The 14,402-nt window shown below is 35.0% G+C and overlaps 1 protein-coding gene across 2 annotated transcripts in view; it reads left to right on the forward strand.

Moving 5' to 3' along the window:
• The window catches only part of SPIDR (scaffold protein involved in DNA repair), a 624,221-nt gene that overhangs the window by 236,780 nt on the left and 373,039 nt on the right, over window positions 1-14,402 (forward strand). For both annotated transcript variants that reach the window (XM_037803415.1, XM_037803414.1), the window contains exon 6: window positions 6,282-6,532. In XM_037803415.1, the coding sequence (XP_037659343.1) occupies window positions 6,282-6,532 (251 nt within the window). The remainder of the gene's footprint in view (window positions 1-6,281; window positions 6,533-14,402) is intronic.

The raw sequence follows: 14,402 nt of genomic DNA on the forward strand, positions 1-14,402 counted from the left end.
TTTTTTTTTGTCAAGCTAAAGCTCAAATTTATTAGCTGTTTCCTAGAACTTCAGTGGGCTATCAGCCCTATGAAGTTATGGAGAAGCAGAATGATTCTTGGAAGATGATGGAATTAGGAGCAGCGGAAACTGGTCTTGCCTCCTGACACACTGTAATACTGTGTGATCTTGAGCAAGTCCCTAAACTGTGTTTCATGTTTCCTTATTTTTGAACATGACAGCATCTCCCAGCACAGTTACTGATGTTTGGATATAATGACTATTTTTCCTTACTATTTTCCAGTCAGCTGTTGCCAGGAACACCTGAGTTAATACAGGTATAAGTTCTTTAAAAGTGGTTAAGCCTAGTGTAAGAACTTGATGATGCTGTTATTGTTGTTTCTGTTTTACTTTAGTGAAGTATCCATATTCTAGAAAGTAAGGAGGAAGTAGAAGAGAAAGAGATGTGAGTTTGCTACTGTCACCCTAATCAGAGCGTTCACCCACTTCTGATAGGGTGCTTGTGGCAGACCCGTCTGAAGAAGGGATAGATAAGTTGAAACCTCAAAACATTAAAAGGACTTAAATGAAAAATTGGGGTGCTGGCAAGGGAGTATATTCTAAGGTGGAAGAGATCTGAAGTCCACAAAGCAGGAAAAAAGTGATGTGAAAAACTGAAAACAATTCAGAGTGGCTGGAGAGTATTGAGTGAGGTGGACAGTGGATGTGAGATGAGGTTTGGAGGGAACTAGGGGCCTCACAAAGAGTTTGAATAGTATTCTCAGGGTTCTGGAAAGTCATATAAAGGATTTTGCAGAGGAGAATGTAATGTCTGATTTACATTATAAACGTTATTCTGATTATGGTCTGGAGAATGGATCAAGGGTGAGGCAAGAACTCACCCTTCTGTGACCTTACCATTGGTGGTCTTGGTGGGATGGAGAGATATGGACGTATTTGAGTTTGTTTTAGAGGAAGAACTTGCTGATGTATTGGAAGGAACTGAGGATGATTTGCCGATTCCTACCTTGAACACCTGGATAGAAAATGGTATTACTTACTGATGTAGGGAATAAAGGGGCAAACAACTAGTTTTGAGGAGAATGCTAAGAGCTTAATTTTGAACATGTTGAATTGAGACATCTATGAATATGTGAATTGAAATACCTGAGTGAAGATGTACAAGTGAAATGAAGAGGACAGCTAACACTTTTCCTTCTCCAAGTCCATTATATGTGTAACCTCCAGAACAATATTCTTAATGTACCAATAAGTATATCATACTTGCCTACTTTGAGATTTTCAACAGCTTTCTTCAGGGAGCCTCTTAAATTTGATGTTTAAGGTCATCCACAGCTTGTTTCCCATCCAATTTGTAAAGTTATGTTAGTGCTATTGTCTGTTGCCTTCTGGTATGAAAATTAAACTTTGATTTGTCTGTATATCCATTCTGTTTATCTGGAATATCTTGTATTTTCCTGCCTTGTATGTTTTCTTCCCTCTTTTCTCATCTTCATCTGGTCAGAATTTTCCAGCATTTTTAGGTCCAGGGTAGGTTTATGTTCTTCTAGGATGTCTGCTGGTTTTATATCAACCAGAAATAAGGGCTCCATTCTTTGTTCACATGGAACATTTCATGTGAAACCATGTTTCCAGTATCTTCTTTATTTGATTTCAAACTCTTTATGGAACTCTATCTCATTAAGTTACTTTACACATAGTATGTAGTGAACAAATATTTGTTTTAGGAAATTTTTTTTTTCTGTTTGGAGATATTTAACAGTTGTTACAGCTAAGGTTCATGGCTTTAAGTAATAGAAACCAAATCTAGCTCTTTAAGAGGGAGAGGAAATTTATCGCAGTCAGGCTAGTGTATCCTGAGGAATTTAAGGAAAAACTCCTGGACCAGCTGGGCCTCAGGGCAGCTCTGGGAACCTCACCAAAAGGAGCTCATGGGCCTTTTGTCTAGAGATTTATCATTAATGGATCTTAGCTTCCACTTCTTAGTCTCTGTGTCTCTCAGTCTTGAGAAAAAGAATTTGATTGGCTCAGGTTTGGTCAGCTGTTTACCTAAGGCCATCCATAGCTCTGAGCCCTGGAAGAGGTCTTCTGGTAGACACATGGCTGCTAAAGTGGCTGCTGCGAGGCTGAAGGCCGTTCCCTCTGTGTGCAATTAGTTCAGAAGACTCCTAGTTCAGAAGTCCACTAGATCAGGGGAAAAAAAAAAAAAAAAATCATAGTAATGATTTCATTATATTTTAAACATAAGCAAATTAGGATAATATATAGTGACTTTTTGGTTCTGTGAAGTTGATCACTACAATTATAAAAGTTACTTATTTACTTTTCTGTATTTATGTACCTGGGTTGTACACCTGAAGGAGTAATCATATTTAAATGTTTTAAGAGGGTACCAGTTGGTTAGATTTCCAAAGGTAGCAGGGGAAAATATTTACAAGTGTTTCAAAAGAAAAAAATTCCATGTTTTGATTTTGATACTTGAAATCCATCATTTGTGCCAAGTTATCCATGTTTAAATATAGATGATTTGGTAAAGAATAGAAATATCCAAGTAACAAAAGTTTTGCCTAAGTACCTTGGGTCATTGTGTAGTGAGAGGCAGCCTACCTGGAGTAATGATGATTAAAAATCCTTTGGTCGAAAACATTTTCTTATGGTGCTGTCAAGGATGTCAATTTTGTGTGCTGGTTTTTTCCTCTGTCACTTTTAAATTATAATAGCAATTTTTAAACTACTTTCTCTGTGTAACACACATATCCAGGTGATTAAAAAATTCATCATCTCTCCAACTAGAAAAATGGATTCAGGATATGAATAAGCAGTTCACTGAACAGATACTGTGAAGAGCCTATAAACAAGTACAGAAATGCTCAACCTTATGAATAATCAGGGGAATACAAATTTAAACAACAGTAAATACCATTGCATACTTACCAGATAGGTAAAAATCTAAAGGTCTTTGTGATGATGAGGATATGGCCCAGGTTTCAGTACTGCTAATCATGTACTGCATATCAGTACAATGGCTTTGACAATTACCATTAAGGTAGAAAATGGACATTCCAGCAACCCATTAGGTTGGTATGGTGCATACCACAGAGATGCTTGCAAATGTGTGCACAGGAAACAAGTACAAAAATATTTATTACGTCATTGTTTTAGTGGTAAAAAAAATTGTAAAAAAATTGTAAAATTCTAAATGTCAATCTATGGTGAAATGGATAAATAAAAAGTGGTATACTTAGACTTCACAATACTATGTACCAATCTAGAATTGTCCTGTCCAATAAAGTAGTCATTAGCTACATGTGACTGTTGAGCTCTTGAAATGGGGCTAGTCCAAATTAAGATGCGTTGAGTGTAAAATACACATTGAATTTCATTAATTATTTTATATTGATGGCATGTTGAAATGATAATATAGTGGATATATTTGGTTAAATAAAATATATGATTACAATTATTTCACCTGTTTAATTTATTAATGTGGCTTTTAGAAATTTTTTAATTGCATAAGTTTCTTGGATTAGTATAGATCTAGAGCTCTGTGTATCATTATGGATAAATATCAAAAACATAATACCCCAAAAGATAAAATAAAAATTAAAATAAAAAAGAACATCCAAAACATTCCATTCCCCTCCTCCCCCCATTGTTGATTTACTTTTTTTTTTTTAATTAAATTCAGTTTTAATGAGATATATTCACATACCAAACAATCATCTATGGTGTACAGTCAACTGTTCACAGTACCATCACAAGTTATGCCTTCATCACCCCAATCTATTTTGGGCCACTTTCCTTATACCAGAAAGAATCAGAAGAAGAATAAGAAATAAAAGTAAAAAAGAACACCCAAATCATCACCCCCATCCCACCCTATTTTTCGTTCAGTCTTTGTCCCCATTCTTATATTCATCCATCCATACACTGGATAGAGGGAGTGCGATCCACAAGGTTTTCACAATCACACTGTCACCCCTTGTAAGCTACACTGTTTTACAATCATCTTCAAGAGTCAAGGCTATTGGGTTGGAGTTTGATAATTTCAGGTATTTACTTCTAGCTATTCTAATATATTAAAACCTGAAACGTGTTACCTATATAGCACATAAGAGTGTCCACCAGAGTGACCTCTCAACTCCATTTGAACTCTCTCAGCCACTGAAGCTTTATTTTGTTTCATTTCACATCCCTCTTTTGGTCAAGAAGATGTTCTCAATCCCACGATGCCAGGTCCAGACTCATCCCCGGGAGTCATATCCCACAATGCCAGGGAAGAACCAGCTCATTGAAGGCTGTGGTGAGGGGACATCATTTTATATAGAGTTTAAAAGCTTGCAAAATAATACTATTCAATGTTTATGCAAATATGTGATAAAACGAATAAAACAAAAATGTTAACAAAATGCCCAATTTAGGAGAGAGTTATCTCTGAAAAGGAGGGAAACACGAACAGGAAGAGAGAGGCAGGGAATTCCAACTATATCATTTTTAAAAACAGGAAACAGAACTTGGATCATGTTAAGATTTGACAACAGGTGATATGTACATATATCTGTAGCATCATTTTATACATTTCCATGTGCTGAAAATATTTCATAGTAGATAGTCTTCGTCTCTAATTCTTGCAACATTCTAGAAGAATTTTTCCATTTTTGGATGATTAAACTGAGGAATGAGAGGGCAAATTGTCCAGAGTCACAAAACAATTAAATAGCAGAACTAAGATTCAAAACCAAATCTTTCTGGTACCAAAACGTCAAGGGACCTTCTTTCTCCTTTCTCTGATTCTGCAATGTAAGGATAAAATATAAACCCGAGCATGTAACATGACAGACTCCTTCTTCCCTCCCAACCCCCAGCAAACACTCATGCACCCTCTGTTCAGAAGGCAGGCTCGACTCAATGCAGATGGGTGCCTGGTGAGCGTGCCAGGCTTGCTGTGTACACGCAAGGGGACTTGCTCTAAGATTATCTAATTATAGGCAAACGTTATGGCTTCTGTTACCTTTTCCTAAAGGCATTTATTATGCCTCTGTGGTCCTCTCAGAAATAATAGTATCTTTTGTTAAGGATAAACAAAACGAATTTAAATAGATAATCCTTAGAAAAGACCAAACATGACAAACTTTTGTCTTAAAAAGATTAGCAAATGATGAATATTCTAGTGCTTCCCACCCTGGTGCACACTCCTACCCAAAAAATATATCACCTCATCTATTTGGTTTCTTTACTGTACTTATCACTGTTGACGCATAAAGAAGACCCAGGGCCTTCATGAGGGGCCCAGCAGGTGTACATTATGAATTGACTTGGTGCAGAAGATCCATTCAATTCAATTTACAATTCGCTTTTAGTAAATTTACACTTTAGTGTATGTACTAAACTAGGTAGGGTTGCTAATACACTGGAAAATTAGAACATTGAAGGATAGATTGTTGCTGGCAGTAGAGCAATATACCCATTTCATTGTGCTATAAACTGTAGTTCCTTACACTTAAAAGTTTTAGCATGTATTTAGGCAAAGACAGAAAACATCAGAGAAGAAGGTTCTGGTTCTTCTCTCCAGAACTGGCCATGTGATATGAATTCCTGTTTTAAAATCCAGTTTTCAAAAAAATTCTTATTTTGGAGTTTTAAGTATGAGAAAAAAGAAACATTTTAGGAAATGTTAGCAAAAAGACTGACTCATACTTAAATAGTTCCTGTTGTTATTAACAGTTTAAAACTTGTCTCTGGAAAATATTATATTGGAATTGTGCTGGAAAGGTCAAGTTCACATCTTATTCTGGGAGATACTTTTGGTAAATTGTCTATACCTGAAATGGCAATTTTCTTTATATTTGGTTTATAACAAATAGTGAATATTTTATAACACCACATTACATTTCAAAATCAAAAAATACTTTTTTCCAATAGGTGTTAGATTCCAGTAAATATCATCAGCCTTTCAGGTTAATGTTATTAGTTCAGTTTTGGACACTGATGATGTGGGTGGCCCATGTCCTTGAGTTCACTGAAGGAAGATTGAAATGTCTGTACTGATTTTGGTGGTTCTGTGAAATAATGTCTGATTTAGAATTGATTTAACCTCTTCTGGTCTTTGAATGTAAAGACTGGAAACTTTTAGGGTTTGTGTCAAAATATGTTTAAGTTATAAGTATTTCAAAAAATTGTTTCAAAGAATGAAACCATGAGGAAGTAAAATAATAGAAAGATGTAAATACGGACTTGAATGAAATGCTCAAATTTAATTACATTTCCCTTAATTTTTTCAGACAAGTTCTACTGAAATTCTGGAGTATTCATCAGAAAGCGAAAAAGAAGACTCAGAGAATATCTTATTCATTGATTCAGAGTCCCCTCACAAATATGAAGTGGATTTTGGATCAAATTCAGGACAGGTTATGGAGAAAGTGTTTGGCCCACGGATGAACTCTACAGAAACTGTTTTGTGTACACCCCAGAAACAGACAAGCAAGTTTTCCAGGACCCCAGAAGATTCAGCAAAGAAAAAGAAGCTTATAAGGTTAAATGATGCCATTTTTGATACTTTTTATTTTCAGTTTTTCTCTTTCTTAAAAAAACAAATATCTAAAATGTTTTTTTAATACTTACTTGTTTACTTGGGAAGGAACATTGGCAGAATAAAATTATAATTCCGATAAGCAATTAACAAAGGCCTAACTTCTGGGAATGATTTATAAATTGCTCATCCAAGTTAAGCATTCACTATTACAGTCATTGCCAGCTTACAGAAATTTTCGTAATGGAAATTTGTTGTTAGGTTTATTAAATTGTATTGAGCATTAATAAGTTACAGTTTTTGTGCTTTATGGTCTAAAGAGGAAAACAGAAATAAATGCAGACCATTTCCAGTTACTTTTATGAGTGTTGTGACAGATGTAGGCCAGGGCATCTCTTGAAAATACAAAGAACAAAGACTCATGGCAAGAAACCAATTGTTGTTCATGTGGAGAGCCACTGGAATGTCCTGGTTACTGCAGTGTCATGTTTGAAGCAGGAAATGGTGGAAAGGAAATCTGGAGTATCTATCAAGGGATGGTCATGGACAGCCAAGTAGGACATGCAAAGGAGCCTGGAATTTGATATATAGGACGAAAGGTTCCAACTCTGTTTAATATGTGTCTTTGTTTTGTTTTTTAATTTTGAACTAATTTCAGACTTACAGGAATTTGCAAAAATAATACAGAAAAAATACGTAGAACTCCAATGTACACCACTGCTCAGATACCCAGATTTACTAACTATCCATATTTGTCTATATCATTACCCATATTTGTTTATATCATTCTTTCTTTCTGTCTGTCTGCCTATCTATCTATCTATCTATCTATCTATCTAACGATTTATCTATCTATCCATCTGTCTATCACCTACCTATCTTCTAAACATTTGAGAGTAGGTTGTGTGCATGATACTCCTCTAATGCTTAACACTTGTATGTACATTTCCTGAGAATAAAGACACTCATTTATGTAACCACCAAGTACAGCTATAAAGTCCAAGAAATTTAACTTTGATATAAAGCATATTGTCCATACTATAATTTTAAAGAAATTTTCCCAATAGTGTCCTTTTAGGCGTTTTATCCTGCATATTAGCTCCTGTACAGGATCTCGTATTGCATTTAATTGTTATTGTCTCTTTAGTGTCTTCTTTTTTAACTGTGGTAACATAGATACAACAAAATTTCCTATCATAACCTCTCACAAGCATACAATTCAGTGGTGTTAATCACATCCACCTGTTATCAAAATTTTCTGTTACCCCAAACAGAAACTCTGCATCATTTATTCATTAATTCCTCATTTCCTCTCCACACTAGTAACCTCTACTCTTATTTTCTGTCTCTATGAACTTGTATTTTCTAGTTATTTCATATAAATGAAAGCATGTGATGTTTTCCTACTGTGTCTGGCTTATTTCACTAAATATAATGTTTTCAGGGTTCATCCATACTGTAGTATGTATCTGAACTTTATTCCTTTTTACAGATGAATATCTTTCCATTTTATTACATACCACATTTTGTTCATCCATGCATCTGTTAAAGGATACTCTGGTTGCTTTGGGCTATTGTAAATAGTGCTGCTATTCAAGTCTCTGCTTTCAATTCTTGTGGGTATATGTCTGGAAGTGGGATTGCTGGGTCATCAAGTAATATTATGTTTAACTTTTTGAGGAGCCACCAAAATGTTTATCACAGTGACTATACCATTTTACATTACTACCAACAATGTATGAGGCTTCTAATAAGTGGTGAGGTGATATCTTATTGTGGTTTTCATTTGCATTCCTTAATGGCTAATGATGTTGAACATCTTTTCACATGCTTATTGGACACTCATATATCTTCTTTGGAAAAATATCTATTCAAGTCTATAGACCAGCTTTGTTGTCATTTTGTTGAATTATAGGAGTTCTTTAGATACGTTGGATACTAAAATTTTATTGGATACATGGTTTCCAAATATTTCCTCCCATTCTGTTGGCTGTCTTTTTACTTTCTGGATAATGCCTTTTGATGCTCAGAAGTTTTTTTAATTTTTAGATTGAATACTAGAAGTCCGGTTTATTATTTTTTGTTGCTTATACTTTTGGTGTAAAATCTAAGAATCCATTGCCTGAATCAAGGTTCTGAAAGTATTGCCCTATTTTCCTCAAAGAGTTTTGTAGTGTTACTTCTTATATTTAGGCCTTTGATCCATTTTGTATATCATGTGAGTTACGGGTCCACATTCATTCTTTTGCATGTGAATATTCAGTTTTACCAGCAGCATTTGTCGAAGAGTCTTTATTTCCCCATTGAATGGACTTGTCACATTTTTCAGAATTTTCAATTAGCTATAGATGGTTAATATAACTCTGAATTATATTCCATTGGTCTATAATCCTGTCTTTATGACAGTACCACATTGTTTTGATTAATGTGGCTTTATGATAAGTTTTGAAATCATTAAGTGGGAGTTTTCCAACTTTGTTTCTTTTTCAAGATGATTTTAGGTATTCAGGGCCCTTTGTCCTTTCATATGAATTTTTTGATTAGGTTTTATATTTCTGTGAAGGGTGTTGAAATTTTTATTGGGATTGTGTTAAATCTGTAAATTGCTTTGGATAATATTGACATCTTAATGATATTAAGTCTTCCAATCAATGAATATAGGATATCTTTCCATTTATTTAGGTCTTTAATTTCTTTCCATTATGACTTATAGTTTCCTGCATATACTCCTTTACATCCTTGGTTAAATTTATTCCTAGATATTTTATCTGCTTAGTTGCTTTTGTAAATGGAATTGTTTTCTTGATTTCCTTTTCAGACTATTCATTGCTGGAATATAGAAACACCACAGATTTTTGCATATTGGTCTTGAACCCTACAGTTTATTGAAGTCATTTGTTAGATCTAGTAGCTTTCTTGTAAATTCTTCAGGATTTTCTGTATATATAGGTTCATGTCATCATGCATATGGATAATTTTACTTCCTTCTTTCCAATTCAGATGCCAGTTATTTCTTTCTCTTGCCTAATTACTCTAGATAGAACTTCCAGTATATGTTGAATAGCAGCGGTGAAAGTGGGCATCCAGTATATGTTGAATAGCAGTGGTGAAAGCGGGCATGCTTCTCTTGTTCCTGATCTGAGGGGAAGGCTGTCAGTCTTTTACTGTAGTGAATGAGGTTTGTCATTTATGCCCTTTGTCTTGTTGAGGACATTCCCTTCGATGCCTAGTTTTCTTAGTGTTTTTCCCTAGAAAGGATACTAGATTTTGTCAAATGACCTTTCAGCATCAACTGATAGAATCATGTCATTTTGTACCCTTCATTCTATTAATGAGGTGTATTGCTTTGATTTTTCTTTTTCTGTTGAGCCACCCGTGCATTCCAGGAATGAATCCCACCTGGTCATGATGTATAATCCTTTCAGTGTGCTTTTGGATTTGGTTTGCTGATGTTTTCAGGAGGATTTTTATATCTGTATTTGTAAGGGACACTGATCTGTAATTTTCTTTTCTTGTGATTCTTTATCTGGCTTTGGTATTAGGATAATGCTGGCCTCACAGAATGAATTAGCAAGTTTTTCTTTTCCTCAGTTTTTTGGAAGAGGTTAAGAAGGATAGGATTGATGCTTATTCTTCTTTGAATGTTTGGTAACATTCACCAATTAAGCCATCTTGTTCTAGACTTTTCTTTGTTAGCAGGGTTTTGATCACTAATTCAATAGGTTTGCTTGTTATTGGTCTGTTGATCTTCTGGTTTTTTTTTTTGAGTCAATGCAGGTAATTTTGTGTGTTTCTAGGAATTTGCCCATTTCATCTAGGTTTTTAATTTGTTGGTGTCTAATTGTTCTTAAAAATCTTATTTTTTTACCATAAGTTTATTAGTTATGTACCTCTTTTCATTTATGCTTTTGGTTATTTGTGTCCTCTTTTTATCTTTGACAGTGTAGATGAAGGTTTGTTGATTTTATTTATCTTTTCAGAATAGTGTGTGTTTTGGCTTTATTGATTCCCCTTTTTTTTTTTTTTTTTTTTTTTTTCCTTTTCTCTTCCTCACTTATATCTGCTCTAATCTTCATTCCTTCTACTCACTTTAGGTACAGTTTGTTCTTTTTTGGTCTTATAGGTATAAGGTTAGGTAGTAATTTCAGATCTTCTTTTCAAACATAAGCATTTAGAGCTATACATTTTCCTCTGAGCACTGCCTTTCCTGTGTTCTGTAAGTTTTGCTATATTGTGTTCTCATTTTCATTTTCCTCAAAATATTTCCTGATACACTTGTGATTTCTTCTGTAACCCCTTGGTTGTTTAAGAATATATTATTTCATTCCACATATTTTTTAATTTTGTAGGTTCCCCTCTATTATTGGTCTAGCTTCATTGCATTATGGTCAGAGATGATACTTTTTAAGTTTTCAGTCTTTTAAATTTTGTTAATTCTTGTTTTTTGACCTAACATATGATCTGTCCTGGAGAATGGTCCATGTGTCCTTGAGAAGAAAATTTATTCTGTTGCTGGTTGAAGTATTCTGTATATGACCATTAGGTCTAGTTGGTTTATAACATTGTTCAAGTCCTTTATCTTCTTACTGGTCTTCTGTCTAGAAGTTCTGTTCCTTATTGAAAGTGGTGTATTGAAGTCTCCTACTATTAATGTGGAACCATTTATTTCCCCTTCAAATCTGTCAATGTTTGCTTCATATATTTTGGGGCTCTGTTGTTAGGTGCATGTATGTTTGCAATTGTTGTATCTTCCTGATGAATTGACCCTTTTATTAATTCATTGTTTGTTCCTTTTAACAGTTTTTGATTTAAAGTCTATTTTAGTCTGACATAGTATAGCCACCTTCTGCTCTTTTTTGATTACTATTTACATGAAATATTGTTTCCATCTCTATTGTAAACCTACTTGTGTCTTTGTATTTGAAGCGAGTCTCTTGTGAACAGCATATAATTGGGTCATGATTTATTTTCCCTTCTGTGAATCTTTGCCTTTTGACTGGGGAGTTTAACCCATTTACATTTAAAGCAAGTAATGAGAATGCAAGCCTTCTGTCATTTTGCTATTTGATTTTTGTCAGTTCACTACTGCCTACATTTTTATTTAGTTGGTCTTTTGTAGAAAGATTCTTTAGAATCTCTTCTCATTCCTTTCTGTGCATATTTTCCAGATATTTTCTTTGTGGTTATCCTAGGGTTTGATTTTAATATCAATCTTCTAATATCAATCAATAATTAACAATCTTGCATGATTTGTTACCAACTTAATTTAAATAATATGCACAGGCTATGTTCCTATACCCCTCCATCCTCCAACCTTCATGTGTTCTTGTCAAAAATTACATTTATACTTTTTGTGTCCACAATGATAGATTTATTATCAATTTTTATGCATTTGCCTTTAAATCCTGGAAAAAGTGGAGTTACAAACCAGTGATATGATAGTACTGGTATTTATATTTGCTCACATAGCTAACTTAATGGGGATCTTATTTTTTCATACATCTTTCTATTTAATTAACCTGTAGAACTCCATTTCTTGTAGGGTACGTCTAGTGGTGACAAATTCCCTCAGCCTTTGTGTTTATCTAGAAATGCCTTAATGTTGCCTTCTTTTTTGAAAGACAGTTTTGCTGGATGTAGACTTCTTGTTTGGTGATTTTTTTCCTTTCAGGAGTTGCAATATGTCATTCTGTTGTCTACTGGCCTCCATGGTTTCCAACGAGTAATTGGCATTTCATCTTATTGAGTCTCCCTTGTACATGACATGTTGTCACTCTTCTGTTGCTTTAAGGGTTCTCTCTTTGTCTTTGGAATTCAAGAGTTTGATTATAATGTATCTTCATTCAGGTGTATTTTGTTATATCCTGTTTGGAATTCATTGAGCTTCTTTGTATGAGTATATTCATGTCTTTTGTTAAATTTGGGAATTTTTCAGTCATTATTTCTTCTAATATTATTTTTGCCCCTTTCCCTTTGTCTTTGTCTTCTAGGACTCTGATAATATGTATACTGGTATACTTTTCGGTGTCCCACAGTTCTCTTAGACTCTGTTAACTTTTCTTTGTTCTGTTTTCTTTCTGCTTGTCAGACTGAATAATTTCAGTGGTCTTTTCTTCAGCCTTTCTGTTTCTTTCCTCTGCCAGCTCCAATCAGCTATTGAACCCCTCTAGGGAATTTTTATTTTAGTTACTATGGTCTTCATATCCAGTATTTCTGTTTGTTTTTTTTTTATGATTTGTCTTTTTATTGAAATTCTCTTTATATTCATCTATCATTTTCCTGATTTCCTTTGGTTATTTGTGTTTTCCTTTAGGTCTTTGAGCATATTTAAGACAATTTTTAAAAAGTTTTTGTCTTTTCTGTCTATAATCTGGTCTTCCTTATTAATGGTTTATAATGTTTTCTCTTACTCCTTTGCATGAGCCATTGTTTTTGTTTCTTTGTGTGCCTGGTAATCTTTTGCTTCACACTGGACATTTTAATATTTTAATATGTTATCCCAAATTTAGTCACTGAGGTGTCTGTTTCTTAAGTTTGTACTATTGTTATAACAGATTTCCTTGAATGACAAAAGCTAAAAACAACAAAAAACCTAGTCTTTGCAGATTAACCTGTGCAAGTGCTTGCCTTCATACCTTAGCTTGCCAAGCAATGTATCTAAAGAAGAGCCTTATGTGAAAGTACAGGGTCCTCACTGGTCTATTCTGTGTATGTGTCTTGTCCTGGGTTTGTGCATGTGGCTCTGGAAATTCTCTGGTTTATATGGACAGGAGTGTCTCTTTCCCTCTACTAAATAGTGTTTTCTGCCAGTTCCGGGTGCTACACTGTATTTTCCACAGCTGACACTCCTTTGTCCCAGGAATCCATAACTTGACTGCTCTCCAGCAGTGTTTCAGCTGCCCTGCCAGCTGCCTCCCTGCACACATCAAGCTTTGTAGGTGGCAAGCCAGTGACGAGTTTCCTGGTTCAGTCCTTCAGGCTGATTGGTATAGACATACATGCACCCATCTATGATCATAGGTTACTCTGGTCCCTTTGGAACTGGGACCAGAGATGTGTATGGGGAACATTAGCAGGCTCTGCCCTAAGCCTGGGAGTGTGTGGGGGAAGGGCCAGCAAGTGTGCCATGAGGTTTTAAGTATCCTTTTTATTTCTTCTTTTTTTTTTTTTTTTATTTTGGAATCTCTGTTGTGTCAGTACAGCAGGAGAAGTCAAGTCGAATGAGGACTGACAAGAACCCAATGTATTTGGTATTTAAGAAACCTTTGCTAAAGCAATTTTTTTGGGCAAGTAGGTGAGGAAGCAAGTTGCAATGGCTTGCGGAGCACATGCGACAGAAGAAATGGGAGGAAGTCCTGTAACCCACTCTTTTGAGATGCTTGGATTAGAAGGTAGGAAGAAAGAGAGAAGGCAGTGGCTGCTAGTTGCTTGAAAAGAATTCAGGGTCTCAAGATGTTTTGGAGAATAGAGAGACGTACATAGATAATCATGGTGACTACCCATTGGAGACAGTGAGGTCAGGCATAATTGCTCAGTCAGTGTCCTGGAAAGAAAAGTGGGAGTGGGATGGAGGTGAGTAGAACTAGGAAAAGAGGCTTGTCTGGGGCATAAGAGAAGAGGGAAGAGTATAAGGTTGTAATGGTGTCTAAATGGGATGGGGATAGTAACCTGATGCAGTTCATGCCTGTTCCCCTAAAGCTTTATGCCCAGAGTGAAGAAGTTGCAGCCTCAAAAGGAAATGGTGATGGTTTGTAGTAATCTCTCAGGAGAATGGGAAAGGAAGCTGTTTAAATGGATTAGCATATTTTTGTCAAAGCCATTCAATTATAGAAAATTATGTCCCTAATCTACTACATGCCAAACTGTTCTGCAT

The sequence above is a fragment of the Choloepus didactylus genome, chromosome 14, assembly GCF_015220235.1.
Source record: "Choloepus didactylus isolate mChoDid1 chromosome 14, mChoDid1.pri, whole genome shotgun sequence".
In the NCBI taxonomy this organism is placed as follows: Eukaryota; Metazoa; Chordata; class Mammalia; order Pilosa; family Megalonychidae; genus Choloepus; species Choloepus didactylus.